Source organism: Oncorhynchus mykiss, chromosome 25, assembly GCF_013265735.2.
Source record: "Oncorhynchus mykiss isolate Arlee chromosome 25, USDA_OmykA_1.1, whole genome shotgun sequence".
NCBI lineage: Eukaryota > Metazoa > Chordata > Actinopteri > Salmoniformes > Salmonidae > Oncorhynchus > Oncorhynchus mykiss.
Genome location: NC_048589.1, coordinates 46,967,856 through 46,993,067, shown reverse-complemented (window position 1 = coordinate 46,993,067; position 25,212 = coordinate 46,967,856). Strand labels below are relative to the sequence as shown.

The following is a 25,212-nucleotide window of genomic DNA, read 5'->3' as shown; positions in this document are numbered from 1 at the left end:
CATAGCCGCGTCCTCAGAGCATGCACAGACCAGCTGGCTGGAGTGTTTACGGACATATTCAATCAATCCCTATCCCAGTCTGCTGTTCCCACATGCTTCAAGAGGGCCACCATTGTTCCTGTTCCCAAGAAGGCTAAGGTAACTGAACTAAATCACTTCTGTCATCATGAAGTGCTTTGAGAGACTAGTCAAGGATCAGACGATGCAATCGCCAACACACTGCCCACTGCTCTATCCCATCTGGACAAGAGGAATACCTATGTAAGAATGCTGTTCATTGACTATAGCTCAGCATTCAACACCATAGTGCCCTCCAAGCTCATCATCAAGCTGGTATGGTCCATATCAAGAACAACATCAAAAACAACATCCCTACAGCACTACTGCCATCAGCACAAGGAAGGTCAACAACAACAACAACATCAACAACAACATCAACAACATCCCTACAACTCAAAGAAGAAAATACTATAACCCAGACCTACTACTGTATACAGGACTAATACTATAACCCAGACCTACTACTGTATACAGGGCTAATACTATAACCCAGACCTACTACTGTATACAGGGCTAATACTATAACCCAGACCTACTACTGTATACAGGGCTAATACTATAACCCAGACCTACTACTGTATACAGGGCTAATACTGTAACCCAGACCTACTGCTCTATACAGGGCTAATACTATAACCCAGACCTACTACTGTATACAGGGCTAATACTATAACCCAGACCTACTACTGTATACAGGGCTAATACTATAACCCAGACCTACTACTGTATACAGGGCTAATACTATAACCCAGACCTACTACTGTATACAGGGCTAATACTATAACCCAGACCTACTACTGTATACAGGGCTAATACTATAACCCAGACCTACTACTGTATACAGGACTAATACTATAACCCAGACCTACTACTGTATACAGAGCTAATATTGTAACCCAGACCTACTACTGTATACTGGGCTAATACTATAACCCAGACCTACTACTGTATACAGGGCTAATACTATAACCCAGACCTACTACTGAGTACAGGGCTAATACTATAACCCAGACCTACTACTGTATACAGGGCTAATACTATAACCCAGACCTACTACTGTATACAGGGCTAATACTATAACCCAGACCTACTACTGTATACAGGGCTAATACTATAACCCAGACCTACTACTGTATACAGGGCTAATACTATAACCCAGACCTACTACTGTATACAGGGCTAATACTATAACCCAGACCTACTACTGTATACAGGGCTAATATTATAACCCAGACCTACTACTGTATACAGGGCTAATACTATAACCCAGACCTACTACTGTATACAGGGCTAATACTATAACCCAGACCTACTACTGTATACAGGGCTAATACTATAACCCAGACCTACTACTGTATACAGGGCTAATACTATAACCTAGACCTACTACTGTATACAGGACTAATACTATAACCCAGACCTACTACTGTATACAGGGCTAATACTGTAACCCAGACCTACTGCTGTATACAGGGCTAATACTATAACCCAGATCTACTACTGTATACAGGGCTAATACTATAACCCAGACCTACTACTGTATACAGGGCTAATACTATAACCCAGACCTACTACTGAGTACAGGGCTAATACTATAACCCAGACCTACTACTGTATACAGAGCTAATATTGTAACCCAGACCTACTACTGTATACCGGGCTAATACTATAACCCAGACCTACTACTGTATACAGGGCTAATATTATAACCCAGACCTACTACTGAGTACAGGGCTAATACTATAACCCAGACCTACTACTGTACACAGGGCTAATACTATAACCCAGACCTACTACTGTATACAGGGCTAATACTGTAACCCAGACCTACTACTGTATACAGGGCTAATGCTGTAACCCAGACCTACTACTGTATACAGGGCTAATACTATAACCCAGACCTACTACTGTATACAGGGCTAATACTGTAACCCAGACCTACTACTGTATACAGGGCTAATACTGTAACCCAGACCTACTACTGTATACAGGGCTAATGCTGTAACCCAGACCTACTACTGTATACAGGGCTAATACTATAACCCAGACCTACTACTGTATACAGGGCTAATACTGTAACCCAGACCTACTACTGTATACATGGCTAATACTGTAACCCAGACCTACTACTGTATACAGGGCTAATACTATAACCCAGACCTACTACTGTACACAGGGCTAATACTGTAACCCAGCCCTACTACTGTATACAGGGCTAATACTGTAACCCAGACCTACTACTGTATACAGGGCTAATACTGTAACCCAGACCTACTACTGTATACAGGGATAATACTGTAACCCAGCCCTACTACTGTATACAGGCCTAATACTGTAACCCAGACCTACTACTGTACACAGGGCTAATACTGTAACCCAGACCTACTACTGTACACAGGGCTAATACTATAACCCAGACCTACTGCTGTATACCGGGCTAATACTATAACCCAGACCTACTACTGTATACAGGGCTAATACTATAACCCAGACCTACTACTGTATACAGGGCTAATACTATAACCCAGACCTACTACTGTATACAGGGCTAATACTATAACCCAGACCTACTACTGTATACAGGGCTAATACTATAACCCAGACCTACTACTGTATACAGGGCTAATACTATAACCCAGACCTACTACTGTATACAGGGCTAATACTGTAACCCAGACCTACTACTGTATACAGGGCTAATACTGTAACCCAGACCTACTACGGCATACAGGGCTAATACTATAACCCAGACCTACTACTGTATACAGGGCTAATACTGTAACCCAGCCCTACTAGTGTATACAGGGCTAATACTGTAACCCAGACCTACTACTGTATACAGGGCTAATACTATAACCCAGACCTACTACTGTATACAGGGCTAATACTATAACCCAGACCTACTACTGTATACAGGGCTAATACTATAACCCAGACCTACTACTGTATACAGGGATAATACTATAACCCAGACCTACTACTGTATACCGGGCTAATACTATAACCCAGACCTACTACTGTATACAGGGCTAATACTATAACCCAGACCTACTACTGTATACAGGGCTAATACTATAACCCAGACCTACTACTGTATACAGGGATAATACTATAACCCAGACCTACTACTGTATACAGGGCTAATACTGTAACCCAGACCTACTACTGTATACAGGGCTAATACTGTAACCCAGACCTACTACTGTATACAGGGCTAATACTATAACCCAGACCTACTACTGTATACAGGGCTAATACTGTAACCCAGACCTACTACTGTATACAGGGCTAATACTGTAACCCAGACCTACTACTGTATACAGGGCTAATGCTGTAACCCAGACCTACTACTGTATACAGGGCTAATACTATAACCCAGACCTACTACTGTATACAGGGCTAATACTGTAACCCAGACCTACTACTGTATACAGGGCTAATACTGTAACCCAGACCTACTACTGTATACAGTGCTAATACTATAACCCAGACCTACTACTGTACACAGGGCTAATACTGTAACCCAGCCCTACTACTGTATACAGGGCTAATACTGTAACCCAGACCTACTACTGTATACAGGGCTAATACTGTAACCCAGACCTACTACTGTATACAGGGATAATACTGTAACCCAGCCCTACTACTGTATACAGACCTAATACTGTAACCCAGACCTACTACTGTACACAGGGCTAATACTGTAACCCAGACCTACTACTGTACACAGGGCTAATACTATAACCCAGACCTACTGCTGTATACAGGGCTAATACTATAACCCAGACCTACTACTGTATACAGGGCTAATACTATAACCCAGACCTACTACTGTATACAGGGCTAATACTATAACCCAGACCTACTACTGTATACAGAGCTAATACTATAACCCAGACCTACTACTGTATACAGGGCTAATACTATAACCCAGACCTACTACTGTATACAGGGCTAATACTGTAACCCAGACCTACTACTGTATACAGGGCTAATACTGTAACCCAGACCTACTACGGTATACAGGGCTAATACTATAACCCAGACCTACTACTGTATACAGGGCTAATACTGTAACCCAGCCCTACTAGTGTATACAGGGCTAATACTGTAACCCAGACCTACTACTGTATACAGGGATAATACTATAACCCAGACCTACTACTGTATACAGGGCTAATACTGTAACCCAGACCTACTACTGTATACAGGGCTAATACTGTAACCCAGACCTACTACTGTATACAGGGCTAATACTATAACCCAGACCTACTACTGTATACAGGGCTAATACTGTAACCCAGACCTACTACTGTATACAGGGCTAATACTGTAACCCAGACCTACTGCTGTACACAGGGCTAATACTGTAACCCAGACCTACTACTGTACACAGGGCTAATATTATAACCCAGACCTACTACTGTATACAGGGCTAATACTATAACCCAGACCTACTACTGTATACAGGGCTAATACTATAACCCAGACCTACTACTGTATACAGGGCTAATACTATAACCCAGACCTACTACTGTATACAGGGCTAATACTATAACCCAGACCTACTACTGTATACAGGGCTAATACTATAACCCAGACCTACTACTGTATACAGGGCTAATACTATAACCCAGACCTACTACTGTATACAGGGCAAATACTATAACCCAGACCTACTACTGTATACAGGGCTAATACTATAACCCAGACCTACTACTGTATACAGGGCTAATACTATAACCCAGACCTACTACTGTATACAAGGCTAATACTATAACCCAGACCTACTACTGTATACAGGGCTAATACTATAACCCAGACCTTCTACTGTATACAGGGCTAATACTATAATCCAGATCTACTACTGTATACAGGGCTAATACTATAACCCAGACCTACTACTGTACACAGGGCTAATACTGTAACCCAGACCTACTACTGTATACAGGGCTAATACTATAACCCAGCCCTACTACAGTATACAGGGCTAATACTGTAACCCAGACCTACTACTGTACACAGGGCTAATACTATAACCCAGACCTACTACTGTATACAGGGCTAATACTATAACCCAGCCCTACTACTGTATACAGGGCTAATACTATAACCCAGACCTACTACTGTATACACGGCTAATACTATAACCCAGACCTACAGGGACACATTGTTTCCAAGTCTACACTTTTAGAAAAACAAGTTACTATCTAGAACCTAAAAGGAAGATAAGGTACCTTAACTGAATGACTAGCAGCACTTTGAGAGGCTAGTTAAGGATCACCTCCACCTTACCCAGAAGCCCTAGACCCACTACAATTTGCATACCGCTCCAACAGATCCATGGGACGACGCAATCGCCATGGCATTCCACGCCGCCCTATCCCTCCTGGACAAGAGGAACACCTACGTGAGAATGCTGTTCCATTGACTACAGCTCATTGACAACGACAGAGTGCCCTCCAAGTGCATGAGTAACCTCAGGGTCCTGGCTCTGAACCCATCTCTGTGCAACTGGGTCCTAGACTTCCTGATGGGCCGACCTCAGATGGGGAAGGTAGGCAACAACACCTCCTCCACACTGATCCACTCAACAGCCCGCTCCTGTAAACCTTGTATATAGGCATGGTATTTTGATTCATTATTCACTGGCACTGTTTCGTTTGTATTCATTTTGTTATCTTTAACTCTGCATTGTTGGAAAAGTAAGTAAGCATTTCACTGTTAGGGTACACCTGTTGTTTACCAAGCATGTGACAAATAACATTTGATTTGATTTAAGTACGTGGACATGCAAGTCTCCTACTCAATCTTCAAGTTTGCCGACAACACAACAGTGGTAGGCTTGATTGCCAACAACGACGAGACGGCCTACAGGGAGGAGGTGAGAGCCCTGGCAGAGTGGTGCCAGGAAAATAACCTCTCTCTCAACGTCAACAAAATGAAGGAGCTGAACGTGGACTACAGTAGACAACAGAGAAAGCACGCCCCCATCCACATCAACAAGGCTGCAGTGGAGGGGTAACAAGTTTAAAGTTCCTTGGCTTCCATCTCCAGGACATCAGACTGTTAAACAGTCACCACCAGCTGGCCTCTGCGCAGTACCTTGCCTTGAACCTTAGTCACTGTTACTAGCCGTCTACCACCCTGTACTCTACCCTGAACCTTAGTCACTGTTACTAGCCGGCTACAGCTCTGTACTCTACCCTGAACCTTAGTCACTGTTACTAGCTGGCTACCACCCTGTACTCTACCCTGAACCTTAATCACTGTTACTAGCCGGCTACCGCCCAGTACCCTGCCCTGGACCTTAGTCACTGTTACTAGCCAGCTACCACCCAGTACTCTACCCTGAACCTTAGTCACTGTTACTAGCCGGCTACCACCCTGTACTCTACCCTGAACCTTAGTCACTGTTACTAGCCGTCTACCACCCTGTACTCTACCCTGAACCTTAGTCACTGTTACTAGCCGGCTACAGCTCTGTACTCTACCCTGAACCTTAGTCACTGTTACTAGCTGGCTACCACCCTGTACTCTACCCTGAACCTTAATCACTGTTACTAGCCGGCTACCGCCCAGTACCCTGCCCTGGACCTTAGTCACTGTTACTAGCCAGCTACCACCCAGTACTCTACCCTGAACCTTAGTCACTGTTACTAGCCGGCTACCACCCTGTACTCTACCCTGAACCTTAGTCACTGTTACTAGCCGGCAACCACCCTGTACTCTACCCTGAACTTTAGTCACTGTTACTAGCCGGCTACCACCCAGTACTCTACCCTGAACCTTAGTCACTGTTACTAGCCGGCTACCACCCTGTACTCTACCCTGAACCTTAGTTACTGTTACTAGCCGTCTACCACCCTGTACTCTACCCTGAACCTTAGTCACTGTTACTAGCCGGCTACAGCTCTGTACTCTACCCTGAACCTTAGTCACTGTTACTAGCCGGCTACCACCCTGTACTCTACCCTGAACCTTAGTCACTGTTACTAGCCAGCTACCACCCTGTACTCTACCCTGAACCTTAATCACTGTTACAAGCCAGCTACCACCCAGTACTCTACCCTGAACCTTAGTCACTGTTACTAGCCGGCTACCACCCTGTACTCTACCCTGAACCTTAGTCACTGTTACTAGCCGGCTACCACCCTGTACTCTACCCTGAACCTTAGTCACTGTTACTAGCCGGCTACCACCCTGTACTCTACCCTGAACCTTAGTCACTGTTACTAGCCGGCTACCACCCTGTACTCTACCCTGAACCTTAGTCACTGTTACTAGCCAGCTACCACCCTGTACTCTACCCTGAACCTTAATCACTGTTACAAGCCAGCTACCACCCAGTACTCTACCCTGAACCTTAGTCACTGTTACTAGCCGGCTACCACCCTGTACTCTACCCTGAACCTTAGTCACTGTTACTAGCCGGCTACCACCCTGTACTCTACCCTGAACCTTAGTCACTGTTACTAGCCGGCTACCACCCTGTACTCTACCCTGAACCTTAGTCACTGTTACTAGCCGGCTACAGCTCTGTAATCTACCCTGAACATTAGTCACTGTTACTAGCCGGATACCACCCTGTACTCTACCCTGAACCTTAGTTACTGTTACTAGCCGGCTACCACCCTGTACTCTACCCTGAACCTTAATCACTGTTACTAGCCGGCTACCACCCTGTACTCTACCCTGAACCTTAGTTACTGTTACTAGCCGTCTACCACCCAGTACTCTACCCTGAACCTTAATCACTGTTACTAGCCGGCTACCACCCTGTACTCTACTCTGAACCTTAGTTACTGTTACTAGTCGTCTACCACCCTGTACTCTACCCTGAACCTTAATCACTGTTACTAGCCGGCTACCGCCCAGTACCCTGCCCTGGACCTTAGTCACTGTTACTAGCCAGCTACCACCCAGTACTCTACCCTGAACCTTAGTCACTGTTACTAGCCGGCTACCACCCTGTACTCTACCCTGAACCTTAATCACTGTTATTAGCCGGCTACCGCCCAGTACCCTGCCCTGGACCTTAGTCACTGTTACTAGCCAGCTACCACCCTGTACTCTACCCTGAACCTTAGTCACTGTTACTAGCCGGCTACCGCCCAGTACCCTGCCCTGAGCCTTAGTCACTGTTACTAGCCGGCTACCACCCTGTACTCTACCCTGAACCTTAGTCCTGTTACTAGCCGGCTACCACCCTGTACTCTACCCTGAACCTTAGTCACTGTTACTAGCCGGCTACCACCCTGTATTCTACCCTGAACCTTAGTCACTGTTACTAGCCGGCAACCACCCTGTACTCTACCCTGAACCTTAGTCACTGTTACTAGCCGGCTACCACCCAGTACTCTACCCTGAACCTTAATCACTGTTACTAGCCGGCAACCACCCTGTACTCTACCCTGAACCTTAGTCACTGTTACTAGCCGGCTACCACCCTGTACTCTACCCTGAACCTTAGTCACTGTTACTAGCCGGCTACCACCCTGTACTCTACCCTGAACCTTAGTCACTGTTACAAGCCGGCTACCACCCTGTACTCTACCCTGAACCTTAGTCACTGTTACTAGCCGGCTACCACCCTGTACTCTACTCTGAACCTTAGTTACTGTTACTAGTCGTCTACCACCCTGTACTCTACCCTGAACCTTAATCACTGTTACTAGCCGGCTACCACCCTGTACTCTACCCTGAACCTTAGTTACTGTTACTAGCCGGCTACCACCCTGTACTCTACCCTGAACCTTAGTCACTGTTACTAGCCGGCTACAGCTCTGTACTCTACCCTGAACCTTAGTCACTGTTACTAGCCGGCTACCACCCTGTACTCTACCCTGAACCTTAGTCACTGTTACTAGCCAGCTACCACCCAGTACTCTACCCTGAACCTTAGTCACTGTTACTAGCCGGCTACCACCCTGTACTCTACCCTGAACCTTAGTCACTGTTACTAGCCGGCTACCACCCTGTACTCTACCCTGAACCTTAGTCACTGTTACTAGCCGGCTACCACCCTGTACTCTACCCTGAACCTTAGTTACTGTTACTAGCCGTCTACCACCCTGTACTCTACCCTGAACCTTAATCACTGTTACTAGCCGGCTACCACCCTGTACTCTACCCTGAACCTTAGTCACTGTTACTAGCCGGCTACCACCCTGTACTCTACCCTGAACCTTAGTCACTGTTACTAGCCGGCTACCACCACATACTCTACCCTGAACCTTAGTCACTGCTACTACCTGGCTACCACCCTGTACTCTACCCTGAACCTTAGAGACTGTTACTAGCCGGCTACAGCCCAGTACCCTGCCCTGAACCTTAGTCACTGTTACTAGCCGGCTACCACCCTGTATTCTACCCTGAACCTTAGTCACTGTTACTAGCCGGCTACCACCCTGTACTGTACCCTGAACCTTAGTCACTGTTACTAGCCGGCTACCACCCTGTACTCTACCCTGAACCTTAGAGACTGTTACTAGCCGGCTACCACCCTGTACTCTAGCCTGAACCTTAGTCACTGTTACTAGCCGGCTACCACCCTGTACTCTACCCTGAACCTTAGTCACTGTTACTAGCCGGCTACCACCCTGTACTCTACCCTGAACCTTAGAGACTGTTACTAGCCGGCTACCACCCTGTACTCTACCCTGAACTTTAGTCACTGTTACTAGCCGGCTACCACCCTGTACTCTACCCTGAACTTTAGTCACTGTTACTAGCCGGCTACCACCCTGTACTCTACCCTGAACCTTAGAGACTGTTACTAGCCGGCTACCACCCTGTACTCTACCCTGAACCTTAGTCACTGTTACTAGCCGGCTACCACCCTGTACTCTACCCTGAACCTTAGAGACTGTTACTAGCCGGCTACCACCCTGTACTCTACCCTGAACCTTAGTCACTGTTACTAGCCGGCTACCACCCTGTACTCTACCCTGCACCTTAGAGACTGTTACTAGCCGGCTACCACCCTGTACTCTACCCTGAACTTTAGTCACTGTTACTAGCCGGCTACCACCCTGTACTCTACCCTGAACCTTAGTCACTGTTACTAGCCGGCTACCACCCTGTACTCTACCCTGAACTTTAGTCACTGTTACTAGCCGGCTACCACCCTGTACTCTACCCTGCACCTTAGAGACTGTTACTAGCCGGCTACAGCTCTGTACTCTACCCTGAACTTTAGTCACTGTTACTAGCCGGCTACCACCCTGTACTCTACCCTGAACCTTAGAGACTGTTACTAGCCGGCTACCACCCTGTACTCTACCCTGAACTTTAGTCACTGTTACTAGCCGGCTACCACCCTGTACTCTACTCTGAACCTTAGTCACTGTTACTAGCCGGCTACCACCCTGTACTCTACCCTGAACCTTAGTCACTGTTACTAGCCGTCTACCACCCTGTACTCTACCCTGAACCTTAGTCACTGTTACTAGCCGGCTACCACCCTGTACTCTACCCTGAACCTTAGTCACTGTTACTAGCCGTCTACCACCCTGTACTCTACCCTGAACCTTAGTCACTGTTACTAGCCGGCTACCACCCTGTACTCTACCCTGAACCTTAGAGACTGCTGCCCTGTGTACATAGAGTTATTGAACACTAGTCACTTTATATGTACAGCACCAGTCAAAGGCTTGGTAACACCTATTCTACACTTTATATGTACAGCACCAGTCAAAGGCTTGGTAACACCTATTCTACACTTTATATGTACAGTACCAGTCAAAGGCTTGGTAACACCTATTCTACACTTTATATGTACAGTACCAGTCAAAGGCTTGGTAACACCTATTCTACACTTTATATGTACAGTACCAGTCAAAGGCTTGGTAACACCTATTCTACACTTTATATGTACAGTACCAGTCAAAGGCTTGGTAACACCTATTCTACACTTTATATGTACAGTACCAGTCAAAGGCTTGGTAACACCTATTCTACACTTTATATGTACAGTACCAGTCAAAGGCTTGGAAACACCTATTCTACACTTTATATGTACAGTACCAGTCAAAGGCTTGGTAACACCTATTCTACACTTTATATGTACAGCACCAGTCAAACGCTTGGTAACACCTATTCTACACTTTATATGTACAGTACCAGTCAAACGCTTGGTAACACCTATTCTACACTTTATATGTACAGTACCAGTCAAAGGCTTGGTAACACCTATTCTACACTTTATATGTACAGTACCAGTCAAACGCTTGGTAACACCTATTCTACACTTTATATGTACAGTACCAGTCAAAGGCTTGGTAACACCTATTCTACACTTTATATGTACAGTACCAGTCAAAGGCTTGGTAACACCTATTCTACACTTTATATGTACAGTACCAGTCAAAGGCTTGGTAACACCTATTCTACACTTTATATGTACAGTACCAGTCAAAGGCTTGGAAACACCTATTCTACACTTTATATGTACAGTACCAGTCAAAGGCTTGGTAACACCTATTCTACACTTTATATGTACAGCACCAGTCAAAGGCTTGGTAACACCTATTCTACACTTTATATGTACAGTACCAGTCAAACGCTTGGAAACACCTATTCTACACTTTATATGTACAGTACCAGTCAAAGGCTTGGTAACACCTATTCTACACTTTATATGTACAGCACCAGTCAAAGGCTTGGTAACACCTATTCTACACTTTATATGTACAGTACCAGTCAAAGGCTTGGTAACACCTATTCTACACTTTATATGTACAGTACCAGTCAAAGGCTTGGAAACACCTATTCTACACTTTATATGTACAGTACCAGTCAAAGGCTTGGTAACACCTATTCTACACTTTATATGTACAGTACCAGTCAAAGGCTTGGTAACACCTATTCTACACTTTATATGTACAGTACCAGTCAAAGGCTTGGTAACACCTATTCTACACTTTATATGTACAGTACCAGTCAAAGGCTTGGTAACACCTATTCTACACTTTATATGTACAGTACCAGTCAAAGGCTTGGTAACACCTATTCTACACTTTATATGTACAGTACCAGTCAAAGGCTTGGTAACACCTATTCTACACTTTATATGTACAGTACCAGTCAAAGGCTTGGTAACACCTATTCTACACTTTATATGTACAGTACCAGTCAAAGGCTTGGTAACACCTATTCTACACTTTATATGTACAGTACCAGTCAAAGGCTTGGTAACACCTATTCTACACTTTATATGTACAGTACCAGTCAAAGGCTTGGTAACACCTATTCTACACTTTATATGTACAGTACCAGTCAAAGGCTTGGAAACACCTATTCTACACTTTATATGTACAGTACCAGTCAAAGGCTTGGTAACACCTATTCTACACTTTATATGTACAGTACCAGTCAAAGGCTTGGTAACACCTATTCTACACTTTATATGTACAGTACCAGTCAAAGGCTTGGTAACACCTATTCTACACTTTATATGTACAGTACCAGTCAAAGGCTTGGTAACACCTATTCTACACTTTATATGTACAGTACCAGTCAAACATTTGGAAACACCTATTCATTCCAGGGTTTTTCTTTATTTTTTCAATTTTTTACATTGTAGAATAATAGTGAAAACATTAAAACTATGAAATAACACATTTGGAATCTTGTAATAACCAAAGAAGTGCTAAACAGGTCAAAATATATGTTATATTTGAGATTCTTCAAAGTAGCCATCCTCTGCCTTGATGACAGCTTTGCACACTCTTTGAATTCTGTCAACCAGCTTCACCTGGTTTTCCAACAATCTGGAAGGAGTTCCCACATATGCTGAGTTCTTCTTTTCCTTCACTCTGTGGTCAAACTCATCCCAAACCATCTCAATTGGGTTGAGGTAGGGTGATTGAGGAGGCCAGGTCATCTGATGCAGCACTCCATCACTCTCCTCCTTGGTCAAATAGCCCTTACACAGCCTGAAGGTGTGTTGGGTCATTGTCCTGTTGAAAAACAAATGATAGTCCCACTAAGCGCAAACCAGATAGGATGGCGTATCGCTGCAGAATGATGTGGTAGCCATGCTGGTTAAGTATACCTTGAATTCTAAATAAATCACTGACAGTGTCACCAGCACTGACTCATCAGACCAAAGGACAGATTTCCACCGGTCCCTTGCTTGTGTTTCTTGGCCCAAGCAAGTCTCTTCTTATTCATGGTGTCCTTTAGTCTTTGCAGCAATTTGACCACTAAGGCCTGATTCACGAAGTCTCCTCTGAATAGTTGATGTTGAGATGTGTCTGTTACTTGAACTCTGTGAAGCATTTATTTGGGCTGCAATCTGAGGTTCAGTTAACTCTAATGACCTTATTCTTTGCAGCAGAGGTAACTCTGGGTCTTCCTTTCCTGTGGTACGAAGTACCAGTGACTCACTCAATACGGAAGTGGTCAGATGACACGGATGCCACGTTACAGGACAATTTTGCTAGCACAGACTGGAATGTGTTCCGGGATTCATCCAATGGCATTGAGGAGTTTACCACCTCAGCCTACCAGACGAGCTAAATGTATTTTATGCTTGCTTTGAGGCAAGCAACACCGAAGCATGCATGAGCACACCAGCTGTTCCGGACGACTGTGTGATGACGCTCGCCATAGCCGATGTGAGCAAGACCTTTAAACAGGACGACATTCACAAAGCCGCACGGGGCCATGCGGATTACCAGGAAGTGTACTCAAAGCATTTGTGGACCAACTGGCATGTATCTTCACTACTGTAATACCTTCATGTTTCAAACAGACCACCATAGTCCCTGTGCCCAAGAAAGTGAAGGTAACCTGCCTAAATGAAGGCTTTCAAAAGGCTGGTCATGGCTCACATCAACACCATCATGCCGGAAACCCAAGACCCACTCCAATTCGCATACTGCCCCAACAGATCCACAGATGATGCAATCTATATTGCACACCACATTGCCCTTTCCCACCTGGACTAAAGGAACACCTACATGAGAATGCTATTCATTGACTAAAGCTCAGCGTTCAACACCATAGGTCCCACAAAGCTCATTACTATGCTAAGGACACTGGGACTAAACACCTCTCTCTGCAACTGGATCCTGGACTTCCTGACGGGCCGCCCCCGCGTGATAAGGCTAGGCAACAACACATCTGCCACGCTGATCCTCAACATTGGTGCCCCTCAGGGGTGTGTACTTAGACCCCTCCTGTACTTCCTGTTCACCCACGACTGCGTGGCCAAACATGACTCCAACACCATCATTAAGTTTGCTGACGACACAACAGTGGTAGGCCTGATCACCGACAACAATGAGGCGCCTATAGGGAGGAGGTCAGAGAACTGTCAGTGTGGTGCCAGGACAACAACCTCTCCCTCAATGTGAGCAAGACATAGGAGCTGATCGTGGGCTACAGGAAAAGGCGGGCCGAACAGGCCCCCATTGACATCGACAGGGCTGTAGTGGAGCGGGTCGAGAGTTTTAAGTTCCTTGGTGCCAACATCACCAACAAACTATTATGGTCTAAACAAACCAAAACAATCGTGAAGAGGCCACGACAAAATCTTTTCCCCCTCAGGAGACTGAAAAGACTTGACATGGGTCCCCAGATCCTCAAAAAGTTATACGGCAGCACCGTCGAGAACATCCTGACCGGTTGCAGCAACTGCTCGGCATCTGACCGTAAGGCGCTACAGAGGGTAGTATGCACAGCCCAGTACATCACCGGGGCCAATCTTCCTGCCATCCAGGACCTATATAATAGGCGGTGTCAGGGAAAAGCCCATAAAATCGTCATAGATTCAGTCACCCAAGTCAAAGACTGTTTTCTCTGCTACCGCACGGCATGCTGTAACGGAGCACCAAGTCTAGGACCAAAAGGCTACTTAACAGCTTCTACCCCCAAGCCATAACACTGCTGAACAATTAATCTAATGGCACCCCCCCATCCCTACCATTTGTTTTGTACACTGCTACTACTCACTGTTTATCTATGCATAGTCACTTCACCCCTACCTCCATGTACAAATTACCTCAACTAACCTGTACCCCCGCACACTGACTCGGTACCGGTACCCCCTGTATATAGCCGCCACATTGACTCTGTACTGGTACCCCCTGTATATAGCCTCCACACTGACTCTGTACCGTAACACCCTGTATATAGCCGCCACATTGACTCTGTACTGGTACCCCCTGTATATAGCCTCCACATTGACTCTGTACCGTAACACCCTGTATATAGCCTCCACATTGACTCTGTACCGTAACACCCTGTATATAGCCTCCACACTGACTCTGTACCGTAACACCCTGTATATAGCCGCCACATTGACTCTGTACTGGTACCCCCTGTATATAGCCTCCACATTGACTCTGTACCGGTACCCCCTGTATATAGCCTCCACACTGACTCGGTACCGGTACCCCCTGTATATAGCCTCCACATTGACTCTGTAATGTAACACCCTGTATATAGCCTCCACATTGACTCTGTACCGGTGCCCCCTGTATATAGCCTCCACATTGACTCTGTACCGTAACACACTGTATATAGCCTCCACATTGACTCTGTACCGTAACACCCTGTATATAGCCTCCACACTGACTCTGTACCGTAACACCCTGTATATAGCCTCCACATTGACTCTGTACCGTAACACACTGTATATAGCTTCCACATTGACTCTGTACCGTAACACCCTGTATATAGCCTCCACATTGACTCTGTACTGGTACCTCCTGTATATAGTCTTGTTAACAGGACTGAGACAGGACTGATACAACAGGATTGAGACAACAGGACTGAGACAGGACTGAGACAACAGGACTGAGACAACAGGACTGAGACAACAGGACTGATACAACAGGACTGAGACGGCAGGACTGAGACAACAAGACTGATACAACAGGACTGATACAACAGGACTGATACAACCGGACTGATACAACAGGACTGAGACAGGACTGAGACAACAGGACTGAGACAACAGGACCGATACAGCAGGACCGAGACAACAGGACCGATACAACAGGACTGAGACAACAGGACTGAGACAACAGGACTGAGACAACAGGACTGATACAACAGGACTGATACAAGAGGACTGATACAACAGGACTGAGACAACAGAACTGAGACAACAGGACTGATACAACAGGACTGATACAACAGGACTGAGACAACAGGACTGATACAACAGGACTGAGACAACAGGACTGATACAACAGGACTGAGACAACAGGACTGAGATGGCAGGACTGAGACAACAGGACTGAGACAGCAGGACTGAGACAACAGGACTGAGACAACAGGACTGAGACAGCAGGACTGAGACAACAGGACTGAGACAGGACTGAGACAACAGGACTGAGACAACAGGACTGAGACAGGACTGAGACAACAGGACTGAGACAACAGGACTGAGACAGGACTGAGACAACAGGACTGAGACAACAGGACTGAGACAACAGGACTGAAACAGGACTCAGACAACAGGACTGAGACAACAGGACTGAGACAGGACTGAGACAACAAGACTGAGACAACAGGACTGAGATATATCAATCCATATTCACATGTGGTTTTGATGGTAATTGAGGCTAATTCACAAAGTCATGATATTACAACACATTCCTCCTGTCCTGCATATCTCTCTACATGGGCAGACCGGAGGCATGCTGTGTGGCTGGCTGTGTCAACTTACACATCGCTCTGGTGCGTGTAGACGCGGTCGAACAGCGCCTCTGGAGCCATCCATTTCACGGGTAGACGACCCTGCAACAACACACAGACAACAGAACAGCTGTCTCAGCACAACGGCTCAAAACACCCATAACAGATATACCCCCCACCAATCACTGTCTTACCCATAATAAATATACCCCACCCCCACCAATCACTGTCTTACCCATAACAGATATACCCCACCCCCACCAATCACTGTCTTACCCATAACAGATATACCCCACCCCCCACCAATCACTGTCTTACCCATAACATATATACCCCACCCCCACCAATCACTGTCTTACCCATAACAGATATACCCCACCCCCCACCAATCACTGTCTTACCCATAACATATATACCCCACCCCCACCAATCACTGTCTTACCCATAACAGATATACCCCACCCCCCACCAATCACTGTCTTACCCATAACAGATATACCCCCCACCAATCACTGTCTTACCCATAATAAATATACCCCACCCCCACCAATCACTGTCTTACCCATAACAGATATACCCCACCCCCACCAATCACTGTCTTACCCATAACAGATATACCCCACCCCCCACCAATCACTGTCTTACCCATAACAGATATACCCCACCCCCCACCAATCACTGTCTTACCCATAACATATATACCCCACCCCCACCAATCACTGTCTTACCCATAACAGATATACCCCACCCCCACCAATCACTGTCTTACCCATAACAGATATACCCCACCCCCACCAATCACTGTCTTACCCATAACAGATATACCCCACCCCCCACCAATCACTGTCTTACCCATAACAGATATACCACACCTCCCCCACACCCCAATCACTGTCGTACCCATAACAGATATAACACACCCACCCAATCACTGTCTTACCACACCTCCATCACACCCCTCAATCACTATTTTACCCATAACAGATATAACCCCCCCAATCACTGTTTTACCCATAACAGATATACCACACCCACCCAATCACTGTCTTACCACACCTCCATCACACCCCTCAATCACTATTTTACCCATAACAGATAACCCCCCCCAATCACTGTCTTACCCATAACATATACTGTATACCCCCCCAATCACTGTCTTACCCATAACATATACTGTATACCCCCCCAATCACTGTTTTACCCATAACAGATATGCCACACCTCCCCCACACCCCCCACCAATCACTGTTTTACCCATAACAGATATGCCACACCTCCCCCACACCCCCCACCAATCACTGTTTTACCCATAACAGATATGCCACACCTCCCCCACACCACCCACCAATCACTGTTTTACCCATAACAGATATGCCACACCTCCCCCACACCCCCCACCAATCACTGTTTTACCCATAACAGATATGCCACACCTCCCCCACACCCCCCACCAATCACTGTTTTACCCATAACAGATATGCCACACCTCCCCCACACACCCCACCAATCACTGTTTTACCCATAACAGATATGCCACACCTCCCCCACACCCCCCACCAATCACTGTTTTACCCATAACAGATATGCCACACCTCCCCCACACCCCCCACCAATCACTGTTTTACCCATAACAGATATGCCACACCTCCCCCACACCCCCCACCAATCACTGTTTTACCCATAACAGATATGCCACACCTCCCCCACACCCCCCACCAATCACTGTTTTACCCATAACAGATATGCCACACCTCCCCCACACCCCCCACCAATCACTGTTTTACCCATAACAGATATGCCACACCTCCCCCACACCCCCCACCAATCACTGTTTTACCCATAACAGATATGCCACACCTCCCCCACACCCCCCACCAATCACTGTTTTACCCATAACAGATATGCCACACCTCCCCTACACCCCCACCAATCACTGTTTTACCCATAACAGATATGCCACACATCCCCCACACCACCCACAAATCACTGTTTTACCACACCTCCCCCACACCCCCAATCACTGTTTTACCCATAACAGATATGCCACACCTCCCCCACACCCCCCACCAATCACTGTTTTACCCATAACAGATATGCCACACCTCCCCCACACCCCCCACCAATCACTGTTTTACTCATAACAGATATGCCACACCTCCCCCACACCCCCCACCAATCACTGTTTTACCCATAACAGATATGCCACACCTCCCCCACACACCCCACCAATCACTGTTTTACCACACCTCCCCCACACCCCCAATCACTGTTTTACCCATAACAGATATGCCACACCTCCCCCACACCCCCCACCAATCACTGTTTTACCCATAACAGATATGCCACACCGCCCCCACACCCCCCACCAATCACTGTTTTACCCATAACAGATATGCCACACCTCCCCCACACCCCCCACCAATCACTGTTTTACCCATAACAGATATGCCACACCTCCCCCACACCCCCCACCAATCACTGTTTTACCCATAACAGATATGCCACACCTCCCCCACACCCCCCACCAATCCCTTTTTTTCCCATAACAGACATGCCACACCTCCCCCAAACCACCCACCAATCACTGTTTTACCCATAACAGATATGCCACACCTCCCCAATCACTGTCTGCTTGGGGGGTGTGGTATGTTATTACTGACATTAGTAGTCTTCTTGTAGTAGTCTATGTTGTGCACATCTCTGGCCAGACCGAAGTCTGCAATCTTCATCACGTTCTCCTCGGTTACCAGGACGTTCCTGGCTGCCAGATCTCTATGGATACACTGAGGAAGAGGAAGCAATAAGTCCGGCTAAATACACTGGACTGTATTATACCATATTGTAGCATATAGACCATATATAATCATAACCAGGGCTGCAAAATTCCGGTAGCTTTCCAAAAATGCCAAGGTTTTCCAGCAATCCCAGTTGGAACATCCCCGGAATCACAGGGAATCCAGAAACTCCACCCAGGATTTCTAGAAACCCTGAGAATTGTCCAGTATGCCACCAACCTTCTGTGAGGCCAGGTACTCCATGCCACGCGCCACCTGGTAGGCACAGGACACCAGGTCTTTAAAGGTGAGCTGCTCGTCAGGGATCTTACAGGTGTCGAAGGAGTAGTCCGTCCCTGGGGGCCGACGGGCTCTCAGGTACTCCCTCAGGTTCCCTTTGGAAGCGTACTCCACCAACACGTACAGGGGACCTGGGGAATATATATTCTGTATTTATACTTTATACGTAAACCCTTTTCAGTGGTGTAAAATACTTAAGCAAAAATACTTTAAAGTACTACTTCAGTAGTTTTTTTGTGTATCTGTACTTTACTTGACTATTTATATTTTTGACAACTTTTACTTTTACTTCACTATGTTCCTAAAGAAGGTAATGTACGTTTAGCACCATACATTTTCACTGACACCCAAAAGTACTTATTACAGTTTGAATGCTTAGCAGGAAAATGGTCCAATTCACACACTTATCAAGAGAACATGTACATTTCGGTGTTCCTCAAGGTTCCGTTTTAGGACCACTATTGTTTTCACTATATATTTTACCTCTTGGGGATGTTATTCGAAAACATAATGTTAATTTTCCCTGCTATGCGGATGATACACAGCTGTACATTTCAATGAAACATGGTGAAGCCCCAAAATTGCCCTCGCTAGAAGCCTGTGTTTCAGACGTAAGGAGTGGATGGCTGCAAACTTTCTCATTTTAAACTCGGACAAAACAGAGATGCTTGTTCTAGGTCCCAAGAAACAACAGGATCTTCTCTTGAGTCTGACAATTAATCTTGATGGTTGTACAGTCGTCTCAAATAAAACTGTGAAGGACCTCGGTGTTACTCTGGACCCTGATATCTCTTTTGACGAACATATCAAGACTGTTTCAAGGACAGCTTTTTTCCATCTACGTAACATTGCAAAAATCAGAAACTTTCTGTCCAAAAATGATGCAGAAAAAATAAATCCATGCTTTTGTTACTTCTAGGTTAGACTACTGCAATGCTCTACTTTCCGGCTACCCGGATAAAGCACTAAATAAACTTCAGTTAGTGCTAAATACGTCTGTTAGAATCCTGAATAGAACCAAAACATTTGATCATATTACTGGCTTCCTGTTAAGGCAAGAGCTGATTTCAAGGTTTTACTGCTAACCTACAAAGCATTACATGGGCTTGCTCCTACCTATCTTTCTGATTTGGTCCTGCCGTACATACCTACACGTACGCTACGGTCACAAGACGCAGGCCTCATAATTGTCCCTAGAATTTCAAAGCAAACAGCTGGAGGCAGGGCCTTCTCCTATAGAGCTCAATTTTTATGGAATGGTCTGCCTACCCATGTGAGAGACGCAGACTCGGTCTCAACCTTTAAGTCTTTACTGAAGACTCATCTCTTCAGTAGGTTATTTGAGTGAGTGTAGTCTGGCCCAGGAGTGTGAAGGTGAACGGAAAGGCTCTGGAGCAACGAACCGCCCTTGCTGTCTCTGCCTGGCCGGTTCCCCTCTTTCCACTGGGATTCTCTGCCTCTAACCCTATTACAGGGGCTGAGTCACTGGCTTACTGATGCTCTTCCATGCCGTCCCTAGGAGGGGTGCTTCACTTGAGTGGGTTGTGTCACTGACGTGATCTTCCTGTCTGGGTTGGCGCCCCCCCTTGGGTTGTGCCGTGGCAGAGATCTTTGTGGGCGATACTCGGCCTTGTATCAGGATGGTAAGTTGGTGGTTGGAGATATCCCTCTAGTGGTGTGGGGGCTGTGCTTTGGCAAAGTGGGTGGGGTTATATCCTTCCTGTTTGGCCCTGTCCGGGGGTATCATCAGATGAGGCCACAGTGTCTCCTGACACCTCCTGTCTCATCTCCAGTATTTATGCTGCAGTAATTTATGTGTTGGGGGGCTAGGGTCAGTTTGTTATATCTGGAGTACTTCTCCTGTCTTATCCGGTGTCCTGTGTGAATTTAAGTGTGCTCTCTCCAATTCTCTCTTTCTCTCTTTCTTTCTCTCTCTCGGAGGACCTGAGCCCTAGGACCATGCCTCAGGACTACCTGGCATGATGACTCCTTGCAGTCCCCAGTCCACCTGAATGTGCTGATGCTCCAGTTTCAACTGTTCTGCCTGCGGCTATGGAACCCTGACCTGTTCACCGGACGTGCAGAAGACAGCAGGAGTGCTACCTGTCCCAGACCTGCTGTTTTCAACTCTCTAGAGACAGCAGGAGTGGTAGAGATACTCTTAATGATCGGCTATGAAAGGCCAACTGACATTTACTCCTGAGGTGCTGACTTGCTGCACCCTCGACAACTACTGTGATTATTATTATTTGACCATGCTGGTCATTTATGAACATTTGAACATCTTGGCCATGTTCTGTTATAATCTCCACCCGGCACAGCCAGAAGAGGACTGGCCACCCCTCATAGCCTGGTTTCTCTCTAGGTTTTGGCCTTTCTAGGGAGTTTTTCCTAGCCGCTGTGCTTCTACACCTGCATTGCTTGCTGTTTGGAGTTTTAGGCTGGTTTTCTGTACAGCACTTTGAGATATCAGCTGATGTAAGAAGGTCTATATATTGATTTGATTTGAACATCCCTGGTCCTCCCTACTGCCTCTAATCTGGAGGACTCACTAAACAGAGAACATCCCTGATCATCCCTACTGCCTCTGATCTGGAGGACTCACTAAACAGAGAACATCCCTGGTCCTCCCTCCTGCCTCTAATCTGGAGGACTCACTAAACAGAGAACATCCCTGGTCATTCCTACTGCCTCTGATCTGGAGGACTCACTAAACAGAGAACATCCCTGGTCATCCCTACTGCCTCTGATCTGGAGGACTCACTAAACAGAGAACATCCCTGGTCATCCCTACTTCCTCTGATCTGGAGGACTCACTAAACAGAGAACATCCCTGGTCATCCCTACTGCCTCTGATCTGGAGGACTCACTAAACAGAGAACATCCCTGGTCATCCCTACTGCCTCTGATCTGGAGGACTCACTAAACAGAGAACATCCCTGGTCATCCCTACTGCCTCTGATCCGGAGGACTCACTAAACAGAGAACATCCCTGGTCATCCCTACTGCCTCTGATCTGGTGGACTCACTCTTTGTTAAAGAGCTGTTACAGTATGTCAGGGTCGTACGATCTGTAATTTACCATCCTGTGTACATGCTCCCAGCAGGTTGAGGATGTTTTTGTGTTTTCCAATCATCTTCATCATCTCCATCTCTGAGACCAGGTCTGACAGGTCCTTATCTGTGGCGTCGTCTGATGGAAAAAGAGAGGGGACAGACAGATGGTGGGAGAGAGCGGGGACAGACAGTGGGAGAGAGAGGGGACAGACAGACAGCGGGAGAGAGAGCGGACAGACAGACAGCGGGAGAGAGAGGGGACAGACAGACAGCAGGAGAGAGAGGGGGACAGACAAACAGCGGGAGAGAGAGGGGACAGACAGACAGCGGGAGAGAGAGGGGGACAGACAGACAGCGGGAGAGAGAGGGGACAGACAGACAGCGGGAGAGAGAGGGGACGGACAGATAGCGGGAGACAGAAGAAGACATTTAAATTCCAGATCACATTATAATTCCCTGAAGAGTAGATAGACTGAGACAGTCAGAGATAATAAGCCTCTCTATGAGGAGGCAGACAGAAACAATTAGCCTCTCTATGAGGAGACAGTCAGAGATTATAAGCCTCTCAATGAGGAGACAGTCAGAGATAATACGCCTCTCTATGAGGAGGCAGACAGAGATAATAAGCATCTCTATGAGGAGCCAGACAGAGATAATAAGCCTCTCTATGAGGAGACAATCAGAGACAATTCGCCTCTCTATGAGGAGCCAGTCAGAGACAATTCGCCTCTCTATGAGGAGCCAGTCAGAGACAATTAGCCTCTCTATGAGGAGACAGTCAGAGATAATAAGCCTCTCTATGAGGAGACAGTCAGAGATAATAAGCATCTCTATGAGGAGACAGTCAGAGATAATAAGCCTCTCTATGAGGAGACAGTCAGAGATAATAAGCCTCTCTTTGAGGAGACAGACAGAGATAATGAGCATCTCTATGAGGAGACAGACAGAAACAATTAGCCTCTCTCTGAGGAGACAGTCAGAGATAATAAGCCTCTCTATGAGGAGACAGTCAGAGATAATAAGCCTCTCTTTGAGGAGACAGACAGAGATAATAAGCATCTCTATGAGGAGACAGACAGAGACAATGAGCCTCTCTATGAGGAGACAGTCAGAAATAATAAGCCTCTCTATGAGGAGACAGTCAGAGATAATAAGCCTCTCTTTGAGGAGACAGACAGATAATAAGCCTGTCTATGAGGAGACAGACAGTCAGAGATAATAAGCCTCTCTATGAGGAGACAGACAGAGATAATAAGCCTCTCTTTGAGGAGACAGACAGAGATAATAAGCATCTCTATGAGGAGATAGACAGAGATAATAAGCCTCTCTTTGAGGAGACAGACAGATATAATAAGCCTCTCTATGAGGAGACAGTCAGAGATAATACACCTCTCTATGAGGAGACAGACAGTCAGAGATAATAAGCCTCTCTATGAGGAGACAGACAGAGATAATAAGCATCTCTATGAGGAGATAGACAGTCAGAGATATTAAGCCTCTCTATGAAGAGACAGTCAGAGATAATTAGCCTCTTTATGAGGAGACAGACAGTCAGAGGCAATCATTGGCACCTTTTTGTGGCACCTGACCACACGACTGAACAGTTGTGCAGGTGTGACAAAACTAGGGCCTGTAAGACCTGCCTTGTTGATAGCGTTGTTAAGAAGGCAGAGCAGCACTTTATTATAGACAGACTTCTCCCCATCTCATGTAGTGTTGTATCAATATGTTTTGACCATGACAGTTTACAATCCAGGGTAACTCCAAGCACCTCAACTTGCTCAATTTCCACATGATTTATTACAAGACTTAGTTTAGGTTTAGGGTTCAGTGAATGATTTGTTGTAGAAATATTTAGGACTAACTGATTCCTTGCCAACCATTCTGAAACTAACTGCAACTCTTTGTTAAGTGTTGCAGTCATTTCAGTTGCTGTAGTAGCTGACGTGTATAGCGTTGAGTCATCCGCATACATAAACACACTGGCTTTACTCAAACACAATTTCTTTCCAGAAGTTTACTAAGGGTTGGTTACGGGCTGATTGGTCAGCTATTTGAGCCAGTAAAGGGGGCTTTACTATTCTTGGGCAGGGGAAGAACTTTTGCTTCCCTCCAGAACTGAGGGCACACACTTTCTAGTAGGCTTAAAATTAAGATATGCCAAATAGGAATGGCAATATCGTCTGACTTCTCAATTTATAATACTTTGCCATTCAGTTGTGCAGCCAGACTTTTTTGACATACAGTGCCTTGCGAAAGTATTCGGCCCCCTTGAACTTTGCGACCTTTTGCCACATTTCAGGCTTCAAACATAAAGATATAAAACTGTATTTTTTTGTGAAGAATCAACAACAAGTGGGACACAATC

The 25,212-nt window shown here is 46.1% G+C and overlaps 1 protein-coding gene across 4 annotated transcripts in view; it reads right to left on the bottom strand.

Annotated features, from left to right (window-relative positions):
- fgfr3 (fibroblast growth factor receptor 3) overlaps positions 1 to 25,212 on the bottom strand; it is a 223,665-nt gene that overhangs the window by 14,122 nt on the left and 184,331 nt on the right. For all 4 annotated transcript variants that reach the window (XM_036962310.1, XM_036962309.1, XM_036962312.1 and 1 more), the window contains exons 12-15: positions 22,870 to 22,980; positions 19,728 to 19,918; positions 19,374 to 19,496; positions 16,745 to 16,815 (exon numbers count right to left, since the gene is read on the bottom strand). In XM_036962310.1, coding sequence (XP_036818205.1) covers positions 16,745 to 16,815; positions 19,374 to 19,496; positions 19,728 to 19,918; positions 22,870 to 22,980 — 496 coding nt within the window. The remainder of the gene's footprint in view (positions 1 to 16,744; positions 16,816 to 19,373; positions 19,497 to 19,727; positions 19,919 to 22,869; positions 22,981 to 25,212) is intronic.